The sequence below is a fragment of the Giraffa tippelskirchi genome, chromosome X (assembly GCF_054371585.1).
Source record: "Giraffa tippelskirchi isolate mGirTip1 chromosome X, T2T-mGirTip1v1.2.pri, whole genome shotgun sequence".
NCBI classification, from domain to species: domain Eukaryota; kingdom Metazoa; phylum Chordata; class Mammalia; order Artiodactyla; family Giraffidae; genus Giraffa; species Giraffa tippelskirchi.
Genome location: NC_137289.1, coordinates 2,490,663 through 2,512,296, shown reverse-complemented (window position 1 = coordinate 2,512,296; position 21,634 = coordinate 2,490,663). Strand labels below are relative to the sequence as shown.

The following is a 21,634-nucleotide window of genomic DNA, read 5'->3' as shown; positions in this document are numbered from 1 at the left end:
GATATCATCCAACCAGTGACACTTTGATTCTCTAGGGGAGGCAGGCTGGCAAAGGACAGAGGGGGAGTTGGAGCAAGAAGGCAAATCTCCGGGACAAAATGCTGGGCCCAGCCATGCCTGAAGACAGAAACTACCTCTGTATCTGGTAGTTACCCAGACCCAGAAGCTCTCCCTTTGGCTTAAAAACTAAAGTGGCAATTTTGGTCGTTTTCGTTCCACTCATTTTTCACTTGCAATAGCAAGGCTGGACCCTTCGTGAATTGAAGGATCATACTTTTCTTTCTTACGTAACTAATGCGGTCTGAAGACTTGGCCCTTATTTATTACTTCAAGGTAGAAACAGGCCTCTTTTCTTGTTAAGCGATTAGCTGCTTGCTCATCAACTCATATCATGGTTGAAAAAGAGACAAGTCAAAGGAGGAGAGGGACACTGCAAGGGGCAGCTGGTGGAAGGGCATAAGGAGAAGGACCATCCCTTTCCAGACAGGGCACCCAGAATTGACCCAGAAGTGGGCCATATGGTGGATACAGCAAAGCCTGGGCCATCCGCAGTACTTGCAAGAGCTGTCTAATATCCCTCAGAATGTGTAATCCATAGTTATTTTCACCAGTCTCTTGTAACTAGGCCTTTAGGCTGTTTGCAGTTTTTCAGTATTACAAACAATGCTGAAATGGACATCCTGGTACATTTGCTTTTGTGTAACATATTATGTGGACAAGGAAATGGCAAACCACGCCAGTATTCTTGCCTGAGAAATCCCATGGGCAGAGGAGCCTGCTGGGCTACGGTCTGTGGAGTTGCAAGAGTCGGACATGACTGAGTGACCAGACCACTACCACCAGCACACTATGTACAATAATTCTGAGCTAAAACGGAGGGTTGTTGGGTGAAAAAGTAATCTCTTTTTGAAATGTTTTACACATATTCCCAAATATGTTTTATACATATCCCCATGCCCTCCAAAACGGTTGCATCGATTTGACTCGAACCAGTTGGGTATGAAAGTGTCCACTTTTGTCCTGCCTACCCTGAATTTGTCAGCTTGTTGTTTAGTCGCTAAACTGTGCCCAACTCTTCTGCAACCCAATGAACTGTAGCCCACCAGGCTCCTCTGTCTGTGTCCGTGGGGTTTTCCAGGCAAGCATACTGGAGTGGGTTGCCATTTCCTTCTTCAGGGGATCTTCCCGAACCAAGGACTGAACTCACATCTACTGCTTGGCAGGCAGATTATTTTACCACCGAGCCACCTTGGAAGCCCATTTGTCCGCGTAGCATGGCATAACAGAATAATAATAAAATACCACAGACCAGGTGGTTTAAGGGCTTCCCTGGTAGCTCAGCTGGCAAAGAATCCACTGGCAATGCAGGAGACCCCAGTTACACTCCTGGGTTGGGAAGATCCCCTGGAGAAGGGATAGGCTAGCCACTCCAGTATTCTTGGGCTTCCCTAGTGGCTCAGAAGGTCAAGAATCCGCCTGCAATGCAGGAGACCGGGGTTCCATCCCTGGGTTGGAGAGATCCCCTGAAGGAGGGCATGGGAACCCCCCTCCAGTATTCTGGCCTGGACAATACCTGTGGACAGAGGAACCCGGCAGGCCACGGTCCACGGGGTCGCGCAGCGACGGACAGGATTGTGCAAGCAACCACAGCACATTAGGAACAATGTCTGCGAATACGTTTGCCAATGTAGATGAAAATAACAAATTCCTTGAATGACACAAATTCCCAAAACTAACTCAAGAAGGAAGTGGGAAACCTAAATATCCCTAAATCGATCAAAGATACGGAACAGAAAACTCCAGGCCCACGTGACTTAACTAGGGAACGCTATGAAATATTTAAAGGAGAAATATCACCAATCCTATACAAATTCTTTCAGAAAGCAGAGGAGGGGAAACACTTCTCAAATCATTTTCCGAGGCCAGTCTTACAAAACACCAAAGCCATATGATGATATTGCAAGAAAAGAGAACCGCAGGCTAATATCCTTCATTAAGCTAAGCACAAAATATGAAATGTTATCAAATTTAATCCGGCGACATATACAGCCTTATGACCAAACGAGATCTATCCCAAGAATGAAAGATTGGTTATGCATTAAAAAACCCATCAACCAGTGTTATCCATCATATTAAGTACAAAACAGGAGAAAAGCCATACGATCATTTCTCAAGATGCCGAAAAAGCATTTGACAGCGTTCAACCACCGCTATGATAAAAACTGTCGGAAAACTAGGACTACAAACAGACTTTCTTAATCCGATCAAGGTCATCTACAAAACTCCTACAGCTAACATGATAATGCAGGAAAATCGAATCCTTCCACTGGGGGTGGGGGAAGGCTGCTGGCCTGGGATTTGGCGGGCTGCCCAGAGGCCTATCCGGCCAGGGGGTGGAGATCAAGGGGCCCGGATTGAAGTATCTGCCTCCTCCTCGGGCAGTGGCCCGGATCCAGTCACCTCCTGTGGCACCAGCGGTTCCCTGGCATATGCACCCCACGCCCAGGCAGTGCTGCCCCAGCCCCGCCATCACCCCCGGCTGTACCTTGCTTGTTGACTATACCCCCTCCCAGACACAGAAGTAGACCAGCGCCCAGAAGGTCAGCAGACACAGGGTCACCTCCCGGTTGAGGGCCCCTGGCACCTCGAGCCCCAAGACTTGGTTCCTGGGGAGGGAAAGCCCATGAGAGTTGTGTCAGCAGAGGGCCAAGAGACTGGGGGTGTCTTGGGGAACACTGCCCTTCCTGCAGCCCTTTAATCCAGCCAGTACCACCGGTGCTTCTGGGATGCCAGGTGTAAGTCCCCAGCCTGGAGTCCCTGCAGTCTGTGTGCCCGGACCCCCAGGCGGCCCAGCCCCACGCCGTCCCCAGTGAGTCCCACAGAAGTCCCCGCTTCCCTCCCCAGGCGGGCAGGCACAGCCCCCTCTACACCCCTAGTCTCAGGACTCCAGAGCCGGGTCGCCCCACTCCCATGTGAAGGCACCTGTGCAAGCACACACACACGGAGACACCCATGTGCATTAATCTGACCCGTGCTCTTTCACACACACATGCACACTCACACGCCCGCGTGCATGCACCTGACCACATGCTCTCCTGCCCACATACATGCCCACGTGCAGACACCTGCAAAAACAGACACACGCACACGCCTATGCGTGTGAACCTGTGCACGTGCTCTCTCTCAGAAACACACCCATGCACACGCCCATGGGCATGCACCTGCCCATGCACTCACGCACACAGATACATTTGCACTGACGTGACCTACGTGTGGGACACCAGAGGGATAGACCGGCCCTGACCCAGGGGTGCCCGACTCCCTTCCGGAAGTCAATAACAAGGACCTGCGCTCAGCAGGATGGTCACCTGTGAGCGTGGCCAGGTTGGTAGCACTGCAGTCTTGGAGGTGCACAGGGACCAGGACTCACTGGGGTTTGCAGGCTTGGACGGGAAACAGGCACGTGCCCTGAGGAGTGGGGTGGGGTCTGTTTGAGCATGCGCACTGAGGAGCTGCGGACACAATAAAGGGTGGAGTGCTACCCAGCGGCTTCCTGGCTAAGCCGTTTACCAGGTTTCCAGGCCTGAGGCAGGGCTGACTTAGACGGCCCAGACCACGTGGGTGTGTCTGTGCAGGCTCATTGGGGTGACACATCGGGTGAACGCTTGAAGCTTCTGCAGGGAGCGCCTATTGCCGGAGAGCCTGCAGCCACTGTGGGAGCCAACTGTTGGTGGGAACCTATCGGGAGGCAGGACCAGGGTGTGTTTGTGCAGGCGCTCTGCCGATGCTGAGTTGCATGTCGCACTACGGGGATCAGTTCTATAGGGAGGGTTCAGTCTTTCCCAACGCGGAGTGAGGGGGAGAGGGGTTCAAGATGGAGTCCGAGGCACATGGTGGAGGAGCCACGAGGGCAGCCGATGAAGATGCAGGTGCCATGGCCTTTGTAGCGGGCACGGCACGTGTCAGCCGAGGTGTGCTGGGTGATGCTGGTGGCCGCGATGGCCCTGGTGACCCAGCTGGCCCTGGTGACGCTGTCAGTCCTACAGTCCCTGGCGACCCCGGCGACCTGAGTGATCCCAGAGGCCCCAGCGCTGCAGGAGAGTCAGGTGGTGCAGTTGGTGACATTCTGCAGATCCTGGGGTTACCTCAGACACCACAGTTGGGAAGAGACACTGCACCCAGAGCCAGAGTTCTGAGTAACTGACCAGTTCAGTTGTATCCTATTCCAGGAGCCCCAGTGGGCCGGGCGGCCATGGGGTTCCGGGTGTGGGCTAGGGGTGGTTTGGGTGGTTGCAGGCGGCGGGGCCTAAAGTGTAGGAGGAGGATACTCTGGGGGGCTGAAGGGTATGGGTCAGGGGTGGTCTGGCTGCCAGGGCACGGTGGTGAGGAAAAGCAACCTGAAGGGATCCAGAGGGTCGGGGCAGTGATATCCAAAGTGTCCAGCGGCGACCTTGTGGGAGAAGGCGGGTCTCCGTGAGCAGGGAGCTTGACGTACAGGCAAAATGAGAAATGTGGATGGTGCCTTAACCACATCTCCACCAGCATTCTCACCGTACCTTTTGCATCGCTCGCTCAGGCAAAAATCGCCCGCAACTTCCTGTCTCAAAGTACTCCGCTGTGAGCGCCAGTTCAGAAGGAGCTCAATGTTAATGGCTGCTTGTTGGTTCTGTCAGTTCTAAAGGGGGCAGGGGCCCAGGCTGGGGAGGGGGTGGTGGGCAGTGGCCAGGGCCCGTCTTGGCCCGGGAGGAGCCATAATGGAGGGTTAAGCCTAAAGGAGAAATGTGGTGCTCTGGGCTTGTCAGTGTGCGGGGACAGAGGAAGGACATGCTCCACTTCCTCCTTCTTGTCGGGAGCTTGAATTTCATCTTCCCTCCTTATTTTAGCCAATTGAGTGCTGAAGACCATGCCCTGCTCCAGACGTCCATCACCCTCTGTCTGCAGATTTCCCTGGTGATGCGGACCATGCGGCACTATGCGCCCCCCCCCGCCCTTTCTACTAAGCCTCTGCACGAAAGTCAGGGTTAAATCTAGCGCATGTGCCCTAGCCTCAAGTGTCCTTCCCGAGGGCATTGATTTCTGCTTCATCTTGTGCCTGTGCTGCTGCTGGGGGGTTCGGGGTCCACCATACTTTGTTTGGTGATTGTTAACTGCAGAAAATGAAACTGAGCTACTGTGCCCTCTCTGACTAGTTTTAGCTTCTGCACTTCTTAATACTCTATTTGTCTTCTGGTTGGAGGGGAAGTTCTGAGATGCAGATATTCAAGGAGTACAACATAAGTGAAGACAATGTAAGAAGCCGGAGAATAAGACAGTAGTTTACTGCCATTCAGTATTAATTTTGGAGTATTTTCTCATTTTATGAAGTGAAGTGAAGTGAAAGTCGCTCAGTCATGTCTGACTCTTTGCGACCCCATGGACTATACAGTCCACGGAATTTTCCAGGCCTGAATACTGGAGTGGGTAGCCTTTCCCTTCTCCAGGGGATCTTCCCAACCCAGAGATCAAACCCAGGTCTCCCACACTGCAGGCAGATTCTTTAGCAGCTGAACCACAAGGGAGGCCTGTGCCATGGCAATACTGTCTGAAAACGGACGTGATGGACGAACACATGAAAGCACTTGAAAAAACGCTTGGACCATAGGAAGTGCTAGCTATCACTACGGTCAAAGAACACAGCTATGATGTGGACTGGGCAAAAAGGGGACCAGGGTGGGTGGTGTGGCTTGGCCCCTTGCCCTCGACTCCCACCTTAGTCCAGTGAGACCCTTCTGTGGCATACGTTGGAGAAACGAAAGTCGCATTGTGGAACTAGCTTTAGGCCATGAGACGGGAAAGTCGGCATTTGTGTCTCAGTGGCGTCTCTGTGGACACTTGGCGGGCTCCATTCCACGCCATCTGAGCCGGCACTGGAGGGGCCCGTGTGCGCAGGCGCATCGGGGGCACCTGAAAGGAGCGTGGCGTTGTGACAGAGCCGAGTCCCTCCAGCCTCACAGGGTCTCCATAGCAGCCCGTGGGTGGCTGGGCTGTGTGCGCAGGCGCACTTTTGGCGTCCTTGCGCAGAAGGGGAGGGACTTCGTGAGCGGCCCAGTCTCTCCGCCCCTTATTTGGCGTCTGAGGGAGACGCACAGCAGCCATGCAGGCGTCGGGTGGTGGTGCCGGTGGCGCAGAGGGCCGAGATGACCAGCATAGCTCCAGAGCACCTCCTTGCCAGAGTGGTTCAGGCAGCGCTGAAGGTGAGGATCGTCCCCGGGCCCCAGAAGGCGGGGGTGGGCCTGGCAGAGGAAGAGCGGTGATGGAAGACGCTGGAGCTCGTCCCCGGGGTGAGCGGGCACCAGGTGGCCTAGGACCCGCTGGAGATGTAGCACCCTTGGCTGTAAGGCCTAGACGTGGAGAGGCGGTGCTGTATCCTTTTCAGGGAGCCTTTCTGGGCGGGGTCAGTGGTGTGGTGGAGGGAAACATGCCGGCAGCCTGAGGAAGGGATAGAAGGGAGTACGGGGGCGATCCGGGGCAGCAGGACTGGGCAGCCTGGCAGCAAAGGAGGTTGTCAAGGCCTGAGGAGCCTGGAGGGTGGGGAAGATGGACAGAAGGGTTAGGGAGGCAGCTCAGGGTGGTCTCAGGTTGTGGTCAGGAGGATGGGCATCCTGGGGTAAAAGCAGGCCTCTGAGGTGCGAGGAAGCCCGAGATAATCAGCAAATTCTGTAATGGGTGGTGCCTTAACCGTGTCTCTCCCAGCACACTCAGAGTGCCTTTCCAGTCACCCCTGGAGGCAGACATGGCTCGCAGATCTCTGCTCCCAGATGCCCAGCGCCACCAAGGATTGGTTCTGAGGGAATTTGCAGTGAATGGCAGTGACCTGCTTGTGTCAGTTCCAGACGAGTTTGCCTTGGGAAGTGGGGGGTGGCAGGTGCTGTGGTCTGAGCTCCCTCTTAAGCGTGCTATGATGGAGACACTGAGGGGCTTGGTATAAGCAGGGGGGTTGGTACCCTGGACCTACAGGAGCAATCTTCCCTTTAACCTGATTTTCTTTTCCCTGCTTTTAGTACATGGACTGCTGAAGACCTGTGAAGACCTGGCTTTCATCCGACTTTCCATGAACCCATTCCTCGATCAGCTTTCCCTGGTGATTCGGAACATTCGGAGCCTTGGGCTCCCACCTCGCTGAGGAAAGGGGCTGAGGCCTAACCTTGTGTCCCCTGCTCGGCGGGGCATAGGGAATTCAAACTAAGAGGCATCGCCACTTTGTTATTTGAGTCTAAGTTTTTGCCTTTACTGGCCTTTGGTCTCTGTTGGTTCACTTGCTTTGTTGCCCTGCTGCTTGAGGAGTGGGGTGCTTCAGTGTTTGTTACAGCAGAAAATAAAGCTGAGTCACTTTTTGTGCCCCAGTTTCTTTTCAGCTAATGCGCTTCTGGATTTTAAAAACATTTTTTATCTTTGTTCTCGTGTTAGAGGGAAGGTACTGAAATTCAGATGTTTGAATTCCAATTACAAGGGAATTGAAAACAATTTCAGAAAATGAAAATCGAGCCCTATGTTCAGCACTAAATACTGTCAACGTTTAAGAATATTTTCTAGGTGTACTTGCACATTAAATACATAACAGCATGTGATGTAGAAGTTATCAAGTTTAGCTTTAATTTTTTTCCTGAATTTTTTTTCATTTAGTATACTAGCTTTTCCACTTTCTAAAATCTCTTCAGAAATGTGTTATTGAATAGATATAAGATGCATGATAATGTAATTATTGGGACTTCCCAGGCAGTCCGGTGGATAAGACTATGCACTTCCAGTGTAAGGGCTGCAGGTTCAGTCCCTGGCAGCAGAACTACGATCCCACATGTCGTGTGGCGTGGCCAAAAAAGTAAAATTGGGTCTTTAAATAAAAACAACAGCAACAATAATAATCTCATTATGGAACATGTAAGTTGTTTCCACGTTTTTCATTACTATGGTTAATGAATTAGTGGAATTTATAAATCTTTCCATTAACGGTTATTTCCTTAAAGTATTACTATATTCCAACAATTAGAAATGCTGACCTAACTGTTTACTTCTCTCTTGCTTTTTTAAAAAATTAATTTATCTTTTTAATTGGAGGCTAATTACTTTACAATATTACAGCGGTTACTGCCATACATTGACATGTCCAGGCTCCCCGCTGGTGTCCTCTTGGCCACAGAGCAGGGGACAGACATAGGCAGTAGACCAGGTCTTTGCACACCCTAAAACTGACTGGGAGCCAGAATCAACAGAAACTGGGAGGGTGGAAAGGTGGGACAGGGATGCCCCCCACACAGGAAAGGGTCAGCCACTGCTGGTGGCTCTTCCCTTCCAGTGGGGGTGAGGGAAGTCTGCTGGGGGGGCCGAGGACTCTCCGGCCAGGGGGTGGGGCTCAGGGACCGGATTGAAGTACAACCCCTGATGCAGTCACCTCCCGTGGCACCAGTGGTCCCTGGCAGATGAACCCCACGCCCAGGCAGTGCTGCCCCAGCCCCGTGGTCTCCCCCGGCTGTACCTTGCCTGTTGACTTGACCCCCTTCTAGACACAGAAGTGGACCAGCAGGCCAGTAGACACAGGGTCACATTCCAGTTGAGGTCCCCCGGTACCTCCGGCCCTCTGGATAGCCTCAAGACATTGTTCTTGGGGAAGGGAAAGCCATGAGAGTTGTGCCAGCAGGAGAGGGCAAGAGACTGGGGGTGTCCTAGGGGGTATTGCCCTTCCCTCGGCCCTTGAGTCCAGCCGGTCCCACCGGTGCTTCTGGGGGTCCTGATGTAAGTCCCCAGCCTGGAGTCCCTGCAGTCTGTGTGCCTGGAGCCCCAGGCGGCCCAGCCCCACGCCATCCCCAGTGAGTCTGACAGCAGTCCCCCCCCCACCCCGCTTCCCTCCCCAGGTGGGCGGGCACAGTATGCTCCGCATCCCTCGTATCATGCCTCCAGGGCCGGGTCACCCCACTCCCATGTGAAGGCACCTTGAAAGCACGCACACAGAGACATATGCCCACGTGAATGCATCCCAACCGTGGCCTCTTTGAAGCACACACACACACACACACACACCCATGTGCACGCCCCTGACCACACGCTCTCTCGTGACCACACATACATGCCCACGCACAAGCACCTCCACACACAGACACACTCACATGCTTATGTCATGAATCTGTGCATATGCTCTCTCTCTGAAACACACCCACGCACACACCTGATGGGCACGCACCTGTGTAAGGGCACTCTCTCGGGCACACACACAGATAAGCACATTCACACGCCTATGTGCATAAATCTGTGCACACGCTCTCTCTTACAAGCACACCCATACACACGCCCATGGGCATGCACCCGCTCATGCGATCATGCACACAGACACACATACAGACATGTGAGCTATGTGCGAGACACCAGAGAGACAGACGAGCGCTGACCCAGGGGTGCCCAACTCCCTTCTGGGAGTCAAGGAAAAGGACCTGCGCTCAGCAGGATGGTCACCTGTGAGCGACGCCAAGCTGTCAGCAGCACAGACTTGAAGGTGCACAGGGACCAGGGCTCACTTGGGGTTTGCAGGCTTGGCGTGGAAACAGTCACGCGCCTTGAGGAGGGCGGCAGCGTCTGTTTGAGCATCGCGCACTGAGGCGCTGCCCCCACACCGAAGGGTGGAGCGCCGCCTAGAGGCCTCACGGCTGAACCGTTTACCAGGTTTCCCGGCCGGAGGCAGGGCTGACTTAAGAGAGCCCAGACCTCGTGGGTATGGGTCTGCGCATGCGCGTTGGGGCTACGTGGTGCGTGAATGCGCGAAGCTTCAGCAGGGCACCCGTTGTCGGTGGGAACCAATCGTGAGGCAGGACCAGGGTGGGTTTGCGCGGGCGCTCTGCTGAGTTGCAGGTCTCACTCCGGGACTGGTATTTGTAGGGACTGTTCAGTCTTTCCCGCCGCGGAGGTGGGGGAGAGGGTTCAAGATGGAGTCCGAGGCACACGGTGGAGGAGCCACAAGGGCAGCCGATGAAGACGCAGTCGCCGTGGCCTCTGCAGCGGGCACGGCAGGTGGTGGCCAAGGCGTGCAGGGTGGTGCTGGTGGCCACGATTGCCCTGGCGACCCAGCTGTCCCTGGTGACGCCGTCAGTCGAGGAGTCCCTGGCGGCTCTGGTGACCAGGCTAATCCCAGAGGCCCCAGCGCTGCAGGAGAGTCGGGTGGTGCAGCCGGTGCCATGCCACAGATCGCGGGGGCACCGCAGGCGCCAGGGCCGGGTGGAGACGCTGCACCCGGAGCCAGAGTTCCGATTAACCGAGCCCTCCAGTGGTATCCTATGCTGGGAGCCCCGGTGGGCTGGGCGGCCGCAGGGGTCGGGGTGTGCGCTAGGGGTAGTTTGGGGGGTTGCAGGTGGCGGGGCCTAAAGCGTGGGAGGAGGGTACTCTGCGGGGCTGGAGGGTATGGGTCAGGGGTGGTCTGGCTGCCAGGGGATGGTGGTGACGGAAAGAAACCTGAAGGGATCCAGAGGGTCGGGCAGTGATAGCCAGGGTATCTGGCGGCGGCCTTGTGGGAGAAGGCGAGTCTCCACGAGCAGGGAGCCTGACGTGCAAGCCACGTGAGTCATGTGGATGGTGCCTTAACCATATCTCCACCAGCAGCCTCAATGTGCTTTTCGCATCGCACGCACAGGCGGACATCGCCCGCCACCTCCTGACTCCACGTACTCAACTGCCAGGGCCGATTCGGAGGGAGCTCAATGTTAACGGCTGCATGTTGGTTCTGTAAGTTCTAAAGGGGGCCGGGGCTGGGGAGGGAGTGGAGGACGGTGGCCAGTCTCGGCCCAGGAGGAGCCATAATGGAGGGTTAAGCCTAGAGGAGAAGTGTGGTGCTCCGGGCTCTGTCGGTGTGCGGGGACAGAGGGAGGACATGCTTCTCTTCCTCCTCCTTGGCAGGAGCTTGAATTTCATTTTCCCTCCCTTTTAGCCGATTGACTGCTGAAGACCCTGGCCTGCTCCGCAGGTCCATCGACTTCTGTGTGGGGCAGCTTTCCGTGGTGATGCAGTCCTTGCAGCACTTTGTGCCCCCTCCTCCTGCTAAGCCTCAGCAGAGAAGAGGGGCTTAAACCTAGCCTATGTGCCCTAGCCTCAAGTGTCCTTCCCCAGGGCATTGCTTTCTGAATTACTTTGATGGGGCTTCATCTTGTGCCTGTGCTGCTGCTTGGGGGCTCAGGGTCCACATCGTTTGTTTGGTGATTGTTAACTGCAGAAAGTAAAACTGAGCTACTGTGCTGCCTCTGACTTTATTTTTAGAGGGTTCGCTTCCTAATACTGCATTTGTCTTTTAGTTGGAGGAGAGGTTCTGAGATCCAGGTATTCAAGGAGTACAACATAATGGAAGACAATGTAAGAAGTGGGAGAATAAGAAAGTTGTGTACTGCCATTCGGTATTGATTTTGGAATATTTTGTCAGTTTTACAGTTACATTTATATATAAAACACCAGAATGTTGTTGTTGTTGTTGAGTCTTTTGTGTCCAGGTGAGTCTTTGCGATCCCATGGACTGTAGCACACCAGGCTCTGTGTCCCCGCTGTCTCCTGGAATTGGCTCAAATTCATGTCCTTTGAGTCGGTGGTGCTATCTAACCATCTCACCTTCTGTGCTCCCCTTCTCTTTTTGCCTTAAATCTTTCCCAGCATCACAGTCTTTTCCAGTGAGTCAGCTTTTGGCTTCTGCTGACCGAAGTGTTGTCGCTCCGGCTTCAGCACCCGTCCTTCCAATGAATATTCGGGACTGATTTCCTTTAGGATTGATTAGTTTGATCTCCTTGCAGTTCAAGGCACTCTCAAGAGTAACCTTGTATCGTGAAACCTTGCTAAAGTCACGGATTACTTGTAATAGCTCTTTTGTAGATCCCATGGAACTCCCTCTTAGACAAGCGTTTTGTAGGCACATACATGCACATTTATTTCTTCCTTTCCAATTAATGGATTTTAACTGATTTCTGTTAAAATGAGATCTGCCATCACTTTGGCCACCTGATATGAAGATCCAACTCACTGGCAAAGACTCTGATGCTGGGAAATATTGAAGGCAGGAGGAGAAGGGAATGACAGAAGATGAGATGGTTGGATGGCATCACGACACCAGACGTGAGTTTGAGCAAGTTCTGGGAGATGGTGAAGGACAGGGAAGCCTGGCCTGCCGCAGTTCATGGAGTTGAAAATAGACACGACTGAGCAACTGAACACCACCACGCTGATCTCTGTTATAACGGATTTGATTTTCCTGCTTCTTTGCCTCCTGGTAATTTTAGATTGGATGCCAAGCAGTATCAAATTTCCCTTGCATGCTTAATATTTTTCTATGCCTAAACTTTTCTTGAGCTGTATTCTGGAATCCTGTTAAGTTGCTTGGAAACAGTTTGATCCTTTTTGGATCTTACTTATTAAGATTGACTCTGTAGGACCAGAGCGGATCTCGGTGTAGGAGGAACTTAATTAACTGAAATCTTCAATGGCCGAGAAGGCTATAGCTGGAAACAGGGACTCTTTTTAAAAATTTTATTTATGAATTTTTTTTTCTTTTTTTTTTTGGCTGTGCTGCGTCTTGTTAACTGTGTGTAGGTTTTCTGTACTTGCAGCCAGCAGAGGCTACTCTCTAACTGCTGTGCTCAGGCTTCTCATTGCAGAGGTTTCCCTTGTCGAGGAGCACAGACTTTAGACAGTGGTGCGCTCAGTTGTTGCGGCACACGAGCTTAGCTGCCCCAGGCATGTGGGCTATTCCTGGCCCAGGGACTGAACCCATGTGCCCTGGATTGGCAGGCAGAATCTTGACCACTGGACCACCTGGGAAGCCAAACAAGAACCCTTAAGTGGTAGTAAAATCCACCTGGACAGTTGATTGGCACTTTATATTACAAGGAGAAGGACCATCCCTTTCCAGACAGGGCACCCAGAATTGACCCAGAAGTGGCCCATATGGTGGATACAGCAAAGCCTGTGCCATCCGCAGTACTTTTTAAGAGCTGTATAATATTGTATGTTATAATTGTATATTATTGTATATTTAAGAGCTGTATAAAATTGGAGAAGAAAACGGCAACCCACTCCAGTCTTCGTGCCTGGAAAATCCCATGGACAGAGGAGCCTGCTGGGCTACAGTCCATGGGGTCGCAAAGAGTCGGACACGACTGAGTGACTGAGCGTGGACACACTGTTAGATTAAGAAATATTCGTTCCCAGTCTCGTTCCTTTAAACACTGGAAATTGATTATGAATTTGATGCAAAGTCTATACCGCTGTCGAGGACATGGATGGGTTTTGTAATTCAGTGTCCCTTTTCCTTCTCTTGGCACCGGTACGCTGTCACTCTGGAAAACTGCCCCTTTCCTTTTCTCTAGGCCATTGTGACTGTGATAGAGCTGACTTCACATTTGATTCCACGGGTGGGCATGTGGCTCAGGCCTGGCCATTGGAGGACCACATTCCTCCTGCTGTGGTGATATCATCCAACCAGTGACACTTTGATTCTCTAGGGGAGGCAGGCTGGCAAAGGACAGAGGGGGAGTTGGAGCAAGAAGGCAAATCTCCGGGACAAAATGCTGGGCCCAGCCATGCCTGAAGACAGAAACTACCTCTGTATCTGGTAGTTACCCAGACCCAGAAGCTCTCCCTTTGGCTTAAAAACTAAAGTGGCAATTTTGGTCGTTTTCGTTCCACTCATTTTTCACTTGCAATAGCAAGGCTGGACCCTTCGTGAATTGAAGGATCATACTTTTCTTTCTTACGTAACTAATGCGGTCTGAAGACTTGGCCCTTATTTATTACTTCAAGGTAGAAACAGGCCTCTTTTCTTGTTAAGCGATTAGCTGCTTGCTCATCAACTCATATCATGGTTGAAAAAGAGACAAGTCAAAGGAGGAGAGGGACACTGCAAGGGGCAGCTGGTGGAAGGGCATAAGGAGAAGGACCATCCCTTTCCAGACAGGGCACCCAGAATTGACCCAGAAGTGGGCCATATGGTGGATACAGCAAAGCCTGGGCCATCCGCAGTACTTGCAAGAGCTGTCTAATATCCCTCAGAATGTGTAATCCATAGTTATTTTCACCAGTCTCTTGTAACTAGGCCTTTAGGCTGTTTGCAGTTTTTCAGTATTACAAACAATGCTGAAATGGACATCCTGGTACATTTGCTTTTGTGTAACATATTATGTGGACAAGGAAATGGCAAACCACGCCAGTATTCTTGCCTGAGAAATCCCATGGGCAGAGGAGCCTGCTGGGCTACGGTCTGTGGAGTTGCAAGAGTCGGACATGACTGAGTGACCAGACCACTACCACCAGCACACTATGTACAATAATTCTGAGCTAAAACGGAGGGTTGTTGGGTGAAAAAGTAATCTCTTTTTGAAATGTTTTACACATATTCCCAAATATGTTTTATACATATCCCCATGCCCTCCAAAACGGTTGCATCGATTTGACTCGAACCAGTTGGGTATGAAAGTGTCCACTTTTGTCCTGCCTACCCTGAATTTGTCAGCTTGTTGTTTAGTCGCTAAACTGTGCCCAACTCTTTTGCAACCCAATGAACTGTAGCCCACCAGGCTCCTCTGTCTGTGTCCGTGGGGTTTTCCAGGCAAGCATACTGGAGTGGGTTGCCATTTCCTTCTTCAGGGGATCTTCCCGAACCAAGGACTGAACTCACATCTACTGCTTGGCAGGCAGATTATTTTACCACCGAGCCACCTTGGAAGCCCATTTGTCCGCGTAGCATGGCATAACAGAATAATAATAAAATACCACAGACCAGGTGGTTTAAGGGCTTCCCTGGTAGCTCAGCTGGCAAAGAATCCACTGGCAATGCAGGAGACCCCAGTTACACTCCTGGGTTGGGAAGATCCCCTGGAGAAGGGATAGGCTAGCCACTCCAGTATTCTTGGGCTTCCCTAGTGGCTCAGAAGGTCAAGAATCCGCCTGCAATGCAGGAGACCGGGGTTCCATCCCTGGGTTGGAGAGATCCCCTGAAGGAGGGCATGGGAACCCCCCTCCAGTATTCTGGCCTGGACAATACCTGTGGACAGAGGAACCCGGCAGGCCACGGTCCACGGGGTCGCGCAGCGACGGACAGGATTGTGCAAGCAACCACAGCACATTAGGAACAATGTCTGCGAATACGTTTGCCAATGTAGATGAAAATAACAAATTCCTTGAATGACACAAATTCCCAAAACTAACTCAAGAAGGAAGTGGGAAACCTAAATATCCCTAAATCGATCAAAGATACGGAACAGAAAACTCCAGGCCCACGTGACTTAACTAGGGAACGCTATGAAATATTTAAAGGAGAAATATCACCAATCCTATACAAATTCTTTCAGAAAGCAGAGGAGGGGAAACACTTCTCAAATCATTTTCCGAGGCCAGTCTTACAAAACACCAAAGCCATATGATGATATTGCAAGAAAAGAGAACCGCAGGCTAATATCCTTCATTAAGCTAAGCACAAAATATGAAATGTTATCAAATTTAATCCGGCGACATATACAGCCTTATGACCAAACGAGATCTATCCCAAGAATGAAAGATTGGTTATGCATTAAAAAACCCATCAACCAGTGTTATCCATCATATTAAGTACAAAACAGGAGAAAAGCCATACGATCATTTCTCAAGATGCCGAAAAAGCATTTGACAGCGTTCAACCACCGCTATGATAAAAACTGTCGGAAAACTAGGACTACAAACAGACTTTCTTAATCCGATCAAGGTCATCTACAAAACTCCTACAGCTAACATGATAATGCAGGAAAATCGAATCCTTCCACTGGGGGTGGGGGAAGGCTGCTGGCCTGGGATTTGGCGGGCTGCCCAGAGGCCTATCCGGCCAGGGGGTGGAGATCAAGGGGCCCGGATTGAAGTATCTGCCTCCTCCTCGGGCAGTGGCCCGGATCCAGTCACCTCCTGTGGCACCAGCGGTTCCCTGGCATATGCACCCCACGCCCAGGCAGTGCTGCCCCAGCCCCGCCATCACCCCCGGCTGTACCTTGCTTGTTGACTATACCCCCTCCCAGACACAGAAGTAGACCAGCGCCCAGAAGGTCAGCAGACACAGGGTCACCTCCCGGTTGAGGGCCCCTGGCACCTCGAGCCCCAAGACTTGGTTCCTGGGGAGGGAAAGCCCATGAGAGTTGTGTCAGCAGAGGGCCAAGAGACTGGGGGTGTCTTGGGGAACACTGCCCTTCCTGCAGCCCTTTAATCCAGCCAGTACCACCGGTGCTTCTGGGATGCCAGGTGTAAGTCCCCAGCCTGGAGTCCCTGCAGTCTGTGTGCCCGGACCCCCAGGCGGCCCAGCCCCACGCCGTCCCCAGTGAGTCCCACAGAAGTCCCCGCTTCCCTCCCCAGGCGGGCAGGCACAGCCCCCTCTACACCCCTAGTCTCAGGACTCCAGAGCCGGGTCGCCCCACTCCCATGTGAAGGCACCTGTGCAAGCACACACACACGGAGACACCCATGTGCATTAATCTGACCCGTGCTCTTTCACACACACATGCACACTCACACGCCCGCGTGCATGCACCTGACCACATGCTCTCCTGCCCACATACATGCCCACGTGCAGACACCTGCAAAAACAGACACACGCACACGCCTATGCGTGTGAACCTGTGCACGTGCTCTCTCTCAGAAACACACCCATGCACACGCCCATGGGCATGCACCTGCCCATGCACTCACGCACACAGATACATTTGCACTGACGTGACCTACGTGTGGGACACCAGAGGGATAGACCGGCCCTGACCCAGGGGTGCCCGACTCCCTTCCGGAAGTCAATAACAAGGACCTGCGCTCAGCAGGATGGTCACCTGTGAGCGTGGCCAGGTTGGTAGCACTGCAGTCTTGGAGGTGCACAGGGACCAGGACTCACTGGGGTTTGCAGGCTTGGACGGGAAACAGGCACGTGCCCTGAGGAGTGGGGTGGGGTCTGTTTGAGCATGCGCACTGAGGAGCTGCGGACACAATAAAGGGTGGAGTGCTACCCAGCGGCTTCCTGGCTAAGCCGTTTACCAGGTTTCCAGGCCTGAGGCAGGGCTGACTTAGACGGCCCAGACCACGTGGGTGTGTCTGTGCAGGCTCATTGGGGTGACACATCGGGTGAACGCTTGAAGCTTCTGCAGGGAGCGCCTATTGCCGGAGAGCCTGCAGCCACTGTGGGAGCCAACTGTTGGTGGGAACCTATCGGGAGGCAGGACCAGGGTGTGTTTGTGCAGGCGCTCTGCCGATGCTGAGTTGCATGTCGCACTACGGGGATCAGTTCTATAGGGAGGGTTCAGTCTTTCCCAACGCGGAGTGAGGGGGAGAGGGGTTCAAGATGGAGTCCGAGGCACATGGTGGAGGAGCCACGAGGGCAGCCGATGAAGATGCAGGTGCCATGGCCTTTGTAGCGGGCACGGCACGTGTCAGCCGAGGTGTGCTGGGTGATGCTGGTGGCCGCGATGGCCCTGGTGACCCAGCTGGCCCTGGTGACGCTGTCAGTCCTACAGTCCCTGGCGACCCCGGCGACCTGAGTGATCCCAGAGGCCCCAGCGCTGCAGGAGAGTCAGGTGGTGCAGTTGGTGACATTCTGCAGATCCTGGGGTTACCTCAGACACCACAGTTGGGAAGAGACACTGCACCCAGAGCCAGAGTTCTGAGTAACTGACCAGTTCAGTTGTATCCTATTCCAGGAGCCCCAGTGGGCCGGGCGGCCATGGGGTTCCGGGTGTGGGCTAGGGGTGGTTTGGGTGGTTGCAGGCGGCGGGGCCTAAAGTGTAGGAGGAGGATACTCTGGGGGGCTGAAGGGTATGGGTCAGGGGTGGTCTGGCTGCCAGGGCACGGTGGTGAGGAAAAGCAACCTGAAGGGATCCAGAGGGTCGGGGCAGTGATATCCAAAGTGTCCAGCGGCGACCTTGTGGGAGAAGGCGGGTCTCCGTGAGCAGGGAGCTTGACGTACAGGCAAAATGAGAAATGTGGATGGTGCCTTAACCACATCTCCACCAGCATTCTCACCGTACCTTTTGCATCGCTCGCTCAGGCAAAAATCGCCCGCAACTTCCTGTCTCAAAGTACTCCGCTGTGAGCGCCAGTTCAGAAGGAGCTCAATGTTAATGGCTGCTTGTTGGTTCTGTCAGTTCTAAAGGGGGCAGGGGCCCAGGCTGGGGAGGGGGTGGTGGGCAGTGGCCAGGGCCCGTCTTGGCCCGGGAGGAGCCATAATGGAGGGTTAAGCCTAAAGGAGAAATGTGGTGCTCTGGGCTTGTCAGTGTGCGGGGACAGAGGAAGGACATGCTCCACTTCCTCCTTCTTGTCGGGAGCTTGAATTTCATCTTCCCTCCTTATTTTAGCCAATTGAGTGCTGAAGACCATGCCCTGCTCCAGACGTCCATCACCCTCTGTCTGCAGATTTCCCTGGTGATGCGGACCATGCGGCACTATGCGCCCCCCCCCGCCCTTTCTACTAAGCCTCTGCACGAAAGTCAGGGTTAAATCTAGCGCATGTGCCCTAGCCTCAAGTGTCCTTCCCGAGGGCATTGATTTCTGCTTCATCTTGTGCCTGTGCTGCTGCTGGGGGGTTCGGGGTCCACCATACTTTGTTTGGTGATTGTTAACTGCAGAAAATGAAACTGAGCTACTGTGCCCTCTCTGACTAGTTTTAGCTTCTGCACTTCTTAATACTCTATTTGTCTTCTGGTTGGAGGGGAAGTTCTGAGATGCAGATATTCAAGGAGTACAACATAAGTGAAGACAATGTAAGAAGCCGGAGAATAAGACAGTAGTTTACTGCCATTCAGTATTAATTTTGGAGTATTTTCTCATTTTATGAAGTGAAGTGAAGTGAAAGTCGCTCAGTCATGTCTGACTCTTTGCGACCCCATGGACTATACAGTCCACGGAATTTTCCAGGCCTGAATACTGGAGTGGGTAGCCTTTCCCTTCTCCAGGGGATCTTCCCAACCCAGAGATCAAACCCAGGTCTCCCACACTGCAGGCAGATTCTTTAGCAGCTGAACCACAAGGGAGGCCTGTGCCATGGCAATACTGTCTGAAAACGGACGTGATGGACGAACACATGAAAGCACTTGAAAAAACGCTTGGACCATAGGAAGTGCTAGCTATCACTACGGTCAAAGAACACAGCTATGATGTGGACTGGGCAAAAAGGGGACCAGGGTGGGTGGTGTGGCTTGGCCCCTTGCCCTCGACTCCCACCTTAGTCCAGTGAGACCCTTCTGTGGCATACGTTGGAGAAACGAAAGTCGCATTGTGGAACTAGCTTTAGGCCATGAGACGGGAAAGTCGGCATTTGTGTCTCAGTGGCGTCTCTGTGGACACTTGGCGGGCTCCATTCCACGCCATCTGAGCCGGCACTGGAGGGGCCCGTGTGCGCAGGCGCATCGGGGGCACCTGAAAGGAGCGTGGCGTTGTGACAGAGCCGAGTCCCTCCAGCCTCACAGGGTCTCCATAGCAGCCCGTGGGTGGCTGGGCTGTGTGCGCAGGCGCACTTTTGGCGTCCTTGCGCAGAAGGGGAGGGACTTCGTGAGCGGCCCAGTCTCTCCGCCCCTTATTTGGCGTCTGAGGGAGACGCACAGCAGCCATGCAGGCGTCGGGTGGTGGTGCCGGTGGCGCAGAGGGCCGAGATGACCAGCATAGCTCCAGAGCACCTCCTTGCCAGAGTGGTTCAGGCAGCGCTGAAGGTGAGGATCGTCCCCGGGCCCCAGAAGGCGGGGGTGGGCCTGGCAGAGGAAGAGCGGTGATGGAAGACGCTGGAGCTCGTCCCCGGGGTGAGCGGGCACCAGGTGGCCTAGGACCCGCTGGAGATGTAGCACCCTTGGCTGTAAGGCCTAGACGTGGAGAGGCGGTGCTGTATCCTTTTCAGGGAGCCTTTCTGGGCGGGGTCAGTGGTGTGGTGGAGGGAAACATGCCGGCAGCCTGAGGAAGGGATAGAAGGGAGTACGGGGGCGATCCGGGGCAGCAGGACTGGGCAGCCTGGCAGCAAAGGAGGTTGTCAAGGCCTGAGGAGCCTGGAGGGTGGGGAAGATGGACAGAAGGGTTAGGGAGGCAGCTCAGGGTGGTCTCAGGTTGTGGTCAGGAGGATGGGCATCCTGGGGTAAAAGCAGGCCTCTGAGGTGCGAGGAAGCCCGAGATAATCAGCAAATTCTGTAATGGGTGGTGCCTTAACCGTGTCTCTCCCAGCACACTCAGAGTGCCTTTCCAGTCACCCCTGGAGGCAGACATGGCTCGCAGATCTCTGCTCCCAGATGCCCAGCGCCACCAAGGATTGGTTCTGAGGGAATTTGCAGTGAATGGCAGTGACCTGCTTGTGTCAGTTCCAGACGAGTTTGCCTTGGGAAGTGGGGGGTGGCAGGTGCTGTGGTCTGAGCTCCCTCTTAAGCGTGCTATGATGGAGACACTGAGGGGCTTGGTATAAGCAGGGGGGTTGGTACCCTGGACCTACAGGAGCAATCTTCCCTTTAACCTGATTTTCTTTTCCCTGCTTTTAGTACATGGACTGCTGAAGACCTGTGAAGACCTGGCTTTCATCCGACTTTCCATGAACCCATTCCTCGATCAGCTTTCCCTGGTGATTCGGAACATTCGGAGCCTTGGGCTCCCACCTCGCTGAGGAAAGGGGCTGAGGCCTAACCTTGTGTCCCCTGCTCGGCGGGGCATAGGGAATTCAAACTAAGAGGCATCGCCACTTTGTTATTTGAGTCTAAGTTTTTGCCTTTACTGGCCTTTGGTCTCTGTTGGTTCACTTGCTTTGTTGCCCTGCTGCTTGAGGAGTGGGGTGCTTCAGTGTTTGTTACAGCAGAAAATAAAGCTGAGTCACTTTTTGTGCCCCAGTTTCTTTTCAGCTAATGCGCTTCTGGATTTTAAAAACATTTTTTATCTTTGTTCTCGTGTTAGAGGGAAGGTACTGAAATTCAGATGTTTGAATTCCAATTACAAGGGAATTGAAAACAATTTCAGAAAATGAAAATCGAGCCCTATGTTCAGCACTAAATACTGTCAACGTTTAAGAATATTTTCTAGGTGTACTTGCACATTAAATACATAACAGCATGTGATGTAGAAGTTATCAAGTTTAGCTTTAATTTTTTTCCTGAATTTTTTTTCATTTAGTATACTAGCTTTTCCACTTTCTAAAATCTCTTCAGAAATGTGTTATTGAATAGATATAAGATGCATGATAATGTAATTATTGGGACTTCCCAGGCAGTCCGGTGGATAAGACTATGCACTTCCAGTGTAAGGGCTGCAGGTTCAGTCCCTGGCAGCAGAACTACGATCCCACATGTCGTGTGGCGTGGCCAAAAAAGTAAAATTGGGTCTTTAAATAAAAACAACAGCAACAATAATAATCTCATTATGGAACATGTAAGTTGTTTCCACGTTTTTCATTACTATGGTTAATGAATTAGTGGAATTTATAAATCTTTCCATTAACGGTTATTTCCTTAAAGTATTACTATATTCCAACAATTAGAAATGCTGACCTAACTGTTTACTTCTCTCTTGCTTTTTTAAAAAATTAATTTATCTTTTTAATTGGAGGCTAATTACTTTACAATATTACAGCGGTTACTGCCATACATTGACATGTCCAGGCTCCCCGCTGGTGTCCTCTTGGCCA

At 52.7% G+C, this 21,634-nt stretch overlaps 1 protein-coding gene and 2 long non-coding RNA genes across 4 annotated transcripts; all 3 read left to right on the top strand.

Moving 5' to 3' along the window:
• The first annotated feature begins 6,109 nt into the window (after positions 1-6,109).
• LOC145536571 (uncharacterized) lies at positions 6,110-7,382 on the top strand. Its single transcript, XR_014075902.1, has 3 exons — positions 6,110-6,402; positions 6,733-6,861; positions 7,041-7,382. It is a non-coding gene; the product is annotated as an uncharacterized LOC145536571 (long non-coding RNA).
• Positions 7,383-9,762: 2,380 nt separating this feature from the next.
• LOC145536570 (uncharacterized) lies at positions 9,763-11,469 on the top strand. 2 transcript variants are annotated; one of them, XM_081566069.1, is made up of 3 exons: positions 9,763-10,291; positions 10,652-10,743; positions 10,946-11,469. In XM_081566069.1, exons 1-2 carry the CDS (start codon positions 9,994-9,996, stop codon positions 10,723-10,725), a joined length of 372 nt encoding a protein of 123 aa, XP_081422195.1. In that variant the 5' UTR covers positions 9,763-9,993; the 3' UTR covers positions 10,726-10,743; positions 10,946-11,469. The 2 variants fall into 2 exon arrangements, with proteins under 2 accessions (XP_081422195.1, XP_081422194.1); XM_081566068.1 differs by having other exon boundaries at positions 10,618-10,743.
• An 8,101-nt stretch (positions 11,470-19,570) lies between these two features.
• LOC145536569 (uncharacterized) lies at positions 19,571-20,843 on the top strand. Its single transcript, XR_014075901.1, has 3 exons — positions 19,571-19,863; positions 20,194-20,322; positions 20,502-20,843. It is a non-coding gene; the product is annotated as an uncharacterized LOC145536569 (long non-coding RNA).
• Positions 20,844-21,634: the final 791 nt, after the last annotated feature.